The sequence below is a fragment of the Belonocnema kinseyi genome, chromosome 2 (genome assembly GCF_010883055.1).
Source record: "Belonocnema kinseyi isolate 2016_QV_RU_SX_M_011 chromosome 2, B_treatae_v1, whole genome shotgun sequence".
NCBI lineage: Eukaryota > Metazoa > Arthropoda > Insecta > Hymenoptera > Cynipidae > Belonocnema > Belonocnema kinseyi.
Window position 1 is genome coordinate 80,967,486 of NC_046658.1, and position 7,735 is coordinate 80,975,220.

At 24.8% G+C, this 7,735-nt stretch overlaps 2 protein-coding genes across 2 annotated transcripts in view; both read left to right on the top strand.

Annotated features, from left to right (window-relative positions):
* LOC117166914 (adenosylhomocysteinase) overlaps nucleotides 1–1,471 on the top strand; it is a 13,548-nt gene extending 12,077 nt beyond the window's left edge. Inside the window, exon 6 of the mRNA XM_033351365.1 lies at nucleotides 1,274–1,471. Within this exon, the coding sequence (XP_033207256.1) occupies nucleotides 1,274–1,405 (132 nt within the window). The 3' untranslated portion in view covers nucleotides 1,406–1,471. The remainder of the gene's footprint in view (nucleotides 1–1,273) is intronic.
* Nucleotides 1,472–6,275: 4,804 nt separating this feature from the next.
* The window catches only part of LOC117168438 (ATP synthase subunit e, mitochondrial-like), a 2,484-nt gene continuing 1,024 nt past the window's right edge, over nucleotides 6,276–7,735 (top strand). The window contains exons 1-2 of the mRNA XM_033354083.1: nucleotides 6,276–6,393; nucleotides 6,453–6,609. Coding sequence (XP_033209974.1) covers nucleotides 6,346–6,393; nucleotides 6,453–6,609 — 205 coding nt within the window. The 5' untranslated portion in view covers nucleotides 6,276–6,345. The remainder of the gene's footprint in view (nucleotides 6,394–6,452; nucleotides 6,610–7,735) is intronic.

Here is a 7,735-nt window from a genome sequence, read left to right on the forward strand (position 1 = left end):
TAAATTCTATTAATTAAATAAACGCAGAACCTTAATGAAATTAGATTTAAAAAAGAACCTTTGCTAATAATTAGTAAATCTTACAAACTTATAATTTTTTACGTTTAAAATTTGTCTTTTTCACTGAAAAATGCATGCGTTATCGTAGAAATTTAGTCTTTTTTGTTGAGCATTCGTCTTTTCCATTTAAAATTTATCTTGTGGTTACAATTTTTATTATTTGTTAAATTTGTTTGTTTAATAATTGATCATTTTATGATTTTTTATTCATCATTTATTTTAATAATAAAAATTTCAATATTAATATGTTTTTCTCTTCCATAGGTTTTAATTTAAAACCTATTAATTTTTAAGCGATTTAAATTTGCTTTAAATTCTTGAAATTTTAAAGGGATATAAACAAAATATTAATATCGCTATTTTCGGCGACCAACATTTTTTTTCAGTTTTAAATTAAGTTCTCATTTGTTTAAGTTTTAACCTTCCGGAGTAGAAATGTTTCCCATTTTAAATTACTATTTATTTTGAAAGATTTCTTTTTAGAATAATGCAGTTCATGTTTTCCTTTTTGAAAAAATTGTTGAACTAGATTTAATGTTAAATTATAATGTTATTATGTAATAACAATTTAATATTTTAGAACTTCAGAAGCTTTTAATTTGAAATATTAAATTTAGTTTTCAATATTAAATTGTGAAATTTTAATCGCTTTGAATTAAAATTTATTCAAATTCAAAAGTTACCCGTATTTAATTCTTTAATTTTGAACGCTTTTAATCATAAAGAATACAATTTCAATTCCTCTGAATTTTAAATAACCCAATTTCCAATATTCGAATCTTGAAATATTCCATGTTTAACGTTTTGAGATTGTCCTATCTTCGAAATTTTAGTCTTAAATCACACTAGATTCGTGATTCTCAAATTCAAATTAAAATGTATAATTTTTGGAGCGCCGACTTAGAAATTATACAATTCAACTTGTTTTTCGAATTAAATTTTCCAAAATGGTTCTCATATATATTTTAATTTCAGACGCTTGCAATTTAAAATTATTAATTATTGTATCAAAAATATTTAAAAATTTGTTTCTTGCAAAAAGATTTGCTGGTGTTTAGTCTTGCGCAATAGACAATATATGTGAAAAAACTGTTGGTTTCGAAAAGAAAGTTAATTTTTTTCTAAAACTGGAGGAATAAGGAATATTTACTAGAAGAAAGCCAGGAGCCGAAAATTTAAAAGATAGTGACCACTTTTATTAATATTTTTACAGCTGGACGAAGAGGTAGCTGCTTTACATCTGGAAAAATTGGGAGTAAAGCTCACCAAGCTCACTCCAGCTCAGGCGGAGTACTTGCATATCCCAGTGGAAGGACCCTACAAACCTGATTATTATAGATATTAGATTAGTGTTTAGTAACTTTTTGTGTCACCAAATAAAGTCTGATACTTCGCTTTACAATTATAAAAATTGATTCGCTCCATTTTTCTTGATAAGAACTCGATTTTTATTATTTACAGGTCAGGGAAAACCTGAAAACCAGGAAAAAGCCCGGGATTTTGAATAAGAAAAAATATCCCAAAAGTCAGGCAATTTCTATTGGAAATACTTCAAACAACTGTCAAGAATAATAAATTTGAATTTATTTTATTTCGTTTATAAAATATTCTATGTTAAATACACCACAAAATTAATATTCTGCTCTTTGAATATTAATGGGTAGAAAAAATAAAAAAATAAAGAGGGAAATTTTGAAAATGAAGTTTTGCGGACACGCTGATATAATATTCTTGTTATTAAATTGATTTTTTCCTGTATTTCTATTTTTTTTTGTCGATTATATTTTTAGTTACAAATTTTATTATTTGGCTGCAAACTCAACAATATTATTAAAAGTCATCCTTTTCGGTTGAAAATTCCTTTTTTGGGTTACGGATTGAACTAGATATTTTGTTAGGAAACATTTTTTGCTGAAAATTCACATTTTGGTGATGAAAATTCATCTGAAATCTTGTTTGGTTGAAAATACAACTATTTTTTGGAAATTTGTCTTCAGTACAAAAATTTATCTTCGGTACAAAATTCGTCTTTTCTGATTGAATTCAACAATTTTTGTTATTAGAATCAAAATTTTGTTGTTCAAATGTCTACTTCTTATAACTATTTGTTTTAAAATGAAACTTTCTCTTCTATATTTTTCGCTGAGAATTCAACTTCCTGTTGAAAATTTAACTTTTCTGGTTGAAAATCAGCAGTTTTTGGATTTTTGTTTGATTATGCAACTATTTAGTAGATCTTTGTAGATAGAAAATTCCAGTATTTGGTGGGAAATTTTAATACTTTGTTGAAAAATCTAGAGGTTTGTGAAAAAGTTATCTTTTTGTTCGAAAATTCAGATGTCTTCTAAAAATATCAATTATTTCTTTGAAAATGCTTTTGATGGAAGAATAATCTCTTTTGTTTGGAAATTCGACCAGTTGGTTAAAAATTTAACAATTTAGTTAAAAATTCAACTATTTTGTTGAAACTTCGTTTTTCTTTAGTTGAAATATCATCAATTATACATTTCATTGAAAATTCATCTTTTCATGGAAAACTTAACTTTTGCGGTTGAAAATCAACTGTTTTTGGTTGAAAGTTCATCTTTTTGTAGGTTGAAAATTTAACAATTTGGTTAAAAATTCAAATTTTTTGTTGAAAATTCTTCCTCTTGGATTGAAAATTCATTTTTATTATAAAAGTAAGCTTTTTTTGTTTTATTTTCATATTATAATTTTAAGGGATTTCTAGAGTGCTTTGGAAAATGAATGAGATTTCAGGGACTTTCACTAGATTTAAAGGATTTTATTAATCAATCTTCAAAGATTTTGAATATCTCCAGGGATTCGAACGGTTTTTTTGTACAGAACTTTAATGAATAATTTAATTTTACTTTCTATTAAAAGGATTTTATATGATTTCTGTTTATTTTAATACATTTATACTATTTCCTAAGATGTTAAGGGATTTCTACAACACAAAAAGAAATTTCAAAATATTTAAAAGGTTTTAAGTTATTTTAAAAGATACCCAAGAATTTTTGTAATTGATGGGGTTTTAATTAATTTCAGAAGATTTAAGGAATTTTATAGGATCTCCAATCATTTTAAAGGATTTACGGCATTTTAAAGATTTTCAGCTATTCTAACAGATTCGAAAATCTTTCGAGAGATTTGAAAAAGCAATGAATTATTTAGTGTTTCCAAAAATTTCAACGAATTTAAGTGAATTTCATCAGATTTAAGGGACTTCTAGAGTACTTTAATGAATCAGTTCAATTTAATTTATAATAATACTTACCTTAATTCTTTTGAAATAAAATCAATTTTGTTTCAAGGGATTTCTACGGCTTTCAAGACACAAGAAATTTTTTTTTTTTAACTTTTAAAGGATTTTGAAGATTGTAAGTTATTTTAAAAGATTACAAAAATTTTCAAGGTAAATTTTAAGTAATAAATTTATGTCCTTTTCGAGGGATTTTAAAATCATGATTCCTATATATATTAAAGTGCTTCAAAGATTTTAAAGGAGTTTTTTCTAAAGTAATATCTACGGATTTTAAGATTTAAAAAAATGTAATGTTCAAGAGAACTTTACGCAGGGTGGCCGCGGGACCGGGGAAATGACAGTGATTTTATTTCTTGACCGGGAATGTTTCGAATTAAAAAAAAAATTGCCCAAGTTTGATTTCAACAGTTTTGCAAATAATTAAAGTATAAAAAACTGAACAATAATTGATTTGACAAAACAATTCTAAATCCGTTCAAAATTTGAGAATTTCCAGATTGTAACGTTTGAATTCGAAAGTCTTCGAATTGAGATTATATTAATATATTATATATTAATATTTTAATGATTCATCAATAAAATATTTTTGATTCAAAGTTTTAGGTCTTCCTTTATATTATTTTTTATGTTAAATTGAATAAATAAATATATTATTTTTATTAGTTTTCTTAGCCATTAAAAATTTCACTGTTTATTTAAGACGAGTGAATTGAATAAAAATATATGTAAAAGTAAATACTGAATTGTTTTACATAGAAAGCTTTGAATCTGTAGAATTTCGAAGAGCACTTGTTATTTGTAAAACAATTTGAGTAATTTCAAGAGATATTTCGTAGTTTTGAAAAGATTCAAAATTAATTAAAAACTTTAAATGTCTTCAAGTAATTGAAAATAAGTGTGTTAACATTTTTGTTTAGAACTTCCAAATACATTTTAAAATTAACCGAATTTTTCCTGCAACTTTTGGAAGATCCTGCAACTTAAACAAAAATCCTTAAAATCTTCCAGGTTCTGCTTTTATCATTTTGGAAATCTCTTATATCTTTTTAAGTTTTCTGTTACAATTTTCCTAGGAATCTTAAAAAATATTTTTATTATTTTGAAGACTTTCACAATTCGTCGAAAGTTTCTAAATTTATTGGTTGAAATCTGCATTTTGTTTTAAATTTGGCTCTGGGTATTTGCACCAAAATTTCGGTACGAATAGCCCAATTTTTTCGGGTCACAAACTTCTTGTAAATGATTTGAAATCATTTCAAGTTTAAAATTTAATCTTGATATTTTTTAAGCTTCTAAATATCTCTGAAAATTACTTAAATTTTTTCAAAAAATAATAAGTGTTCCTATTGTCATTTATAAATTCAAATTTTATGGATTTTTTTTAATTTGCAAGATTTTATAAAAGTTGTAGAAAAAATTCAATTAATTTAAAAATATATTTAAACGTTTCGACAAAAATTTCAAAAATGATTTTAAATTTGGAAAAATATAAAACCTCTTCAAGATTTCTCAATATTTTGAAATAAAATTGTTATGTTTTTGAAGGATTACTTAATAATTACTTGAAAAAATATTATTTTAAACATTTCTAAAGTTTATTGCTTGATTCTTTAATTTAGAGTAATGAAAATATTAACGTGGATTTATATTTTTGGAATTTAATCTGAATCTTTGAACTCTATAATTTATAAAAGTTCTAAGTTTTGCAGTTTATCTACACTTCATTTCAAGTTTTTCAATTGAAAAGCGTTAGTAACTTCCATTCCATACGTGTAAATTAAATTTTTTGTTTATTGTTTAGTCCTTTAAGTGAAGAAATGTTTAGAAAAAAGTTCGATATTCTTAATTCCATTGACCGTGAAAAATGGTTGCGAACCGTGAAATGACCGGAAATTTTTTCTTCGATTAAAACGTCCAACCTGTTTACGTAATAAATTTATTTTATTTTCGAGGGATTTTAAAATAATGATTTCTACATATTTGAAAGTGTTTTAAAGTTTTCAGAAGAATTTCTACGGATTTTAGCAGGTTTAAAAGATTTCAATGGATTTAAAAATATTTCGAAAGGTATCAAGTGGTACTAAAGAAATTCCAAAATAAATCGTTCCGTTGTTTGTCTAATTTTTACATTAATTCCTCAAGTATTTTGTATTTTTTATTTAATTGCTGATTATTCTATAATCGATTTCTACATAATGAATTTTTATGACTGCAAAAAATGATAGGATTTTTTTTAAGGGCAGTTTGCAGTGCATGAAAGTCGTTTTTTTTCCTTTCGTCGATCTCAGTTTTTTGTGTTACTTAAATTAGTTTTCAGGCCGAAATTCGCAAAATCTCACGGGGATTTTTTCCTTCATTTTTCAAAAAAAAACACCTTAATTTTGTCTTAAAAGCTATATAACTTTCAAACTAATTAAGATAATTAATATTTTTTTCCATATTCCGGTAGAGTTTGTCGCCTTCTTTCGAAATCCTCAAAAAAGTTGATAAAATGGTCAAAATTAACAAAATGTGGTTTTTCTGAAAATACTAAAAGTCGAATTTCTGAAAAAGCCCACACTTATTTTTTGTCAATTTTTTTTTGCATTTGTACTATCATAAGGAAAATATATTGTTAGTTTTATGCGGGCTAAATAACTTGTGGCCACGAGATTTTTTTTCATAAAATATAATTTTCGTATTTTTCTTGCTTACAACAGATACGAAAAAATGTTGAAAAAATACTTTGGATTTGGTTTTCAGAGTTTCTTAAATACTACATATCAGTAATAATAATAGTAATTATATATAAATTCACATTTTTTTAACTTTCTGTTTAAAAATTTTTCAATTTAGAAAGTTTCGTTTAAAAAGGTAGGCGAAGGTAAAAATTGATCATTGCGAAATAAAATTGAAAACAATTGACTAACAACTGCTATCAAAATAACCATAACCGTATTTTAGTGAATATAAAGTTTCAAGTCTAAAAAAAGTTTCAAGTCTAAAAAATAACAAACAATAATAATATATTTGTTAGAATGAAGGCAATGGTTGTTCTGCCGTTTTCAGTTAATCCACTTATAAAGGTACGAACATTCAAAATAAAACGTTAATATGAGTATCTCATTTTTAATTATATCCACAGTTATGCCGGTGGGCATTTTTAATCTCTGGAATAGCTTACGGTATAGTAAATCAGAAGAGATACAGTATTTTAGCAGTTCAATTTAGAGAGGAAGAGAGAAAAATGAATATCTTGAGAGCCGAGCAATTTGCTCGCGAAGAATCTTTACGAAATCAAGGTAGAAACCATTTTAGTTCTAAGTTTTTTGGAATTGTTTCCAAGTTATGTACAATTTTTTGAAAATAATTATTCATCTACTTACAGGGTGGCGATTCGGCGGACTATTTCAAATTCCCGGGTTTTCCCGGTCAAGTTTTTCAAATTTTCTCGGTCAACTAAAAGTACTTGCCGGTAAACGCAAAAATTTTGTTTAATTCGTGACGATCATTCTAAACATCCTTTAACACAACAGAGCAAAAATTGCAAAATAAATTAATTTTGAAACAAATATTTAAAATTTCCACTAAAAAACATCAATTTCCAACAAAAAATGGAACAGTTAAATTTTTAGTTGAAAAGATTCATTCTGAAAAAATGGATTTTTAAGAAAATAGTTCAATTTTTAACCTAAACTGGAACAGTTGAATTTTAAACCAAAAAGATGAGCTTTCAACTGAAAAAATTAGTCTTCTACTGAAATATTTAAATTTTCAAAAACAAAAAATTAATTTTCACTAATGATAAATTGTCAATCAAAACTTATTAAATTAAATATAAAGTTCAAAAAGTCAATATTCAACTATGGAATAATCAAGTGGAAGAAGTTAAATGTTCAGTTTTTAACTGGAATAGTTTAATTTTAAAAGATGAATTTTTAACTATAATGATGAATCTTTAACTAGAAGAATTAAATTTTTTACCAAAAAGATGAATTTTCAACCAAGCAAAATAATTTCTACCAAAAAATATGAATTTTCAACTAAAAAAGATCATTTTTCCACCGAAAATTAAATCATTAAATTTTCAGTCAAAAAATTAAGAAATAGATTAATTTTTCCCTAAAATTATTTAATATTCAACTGGAATAACACTTACATTTCCAGTTTAAAAACCGCCATAATTTTTAATAAAAAAAGAAATCAATTTTCAACAAAATAGTTAAATTTTTGGGCAAAAAGTCTTTTTCATCCAAAGAAAAAACAAGTTTTCAATCAAATAGCTCTTATTTCAATGAAAGAAGTGAATTTTTAATTAAAATGATAAATTTTCAGAAAAAAAATAATTTTCAATTAAAATGATAAATATTTAACTGTAATACTTGAACGTTTAACTGAAAAGAAGAATTTTGAAACATGAATAAAGTG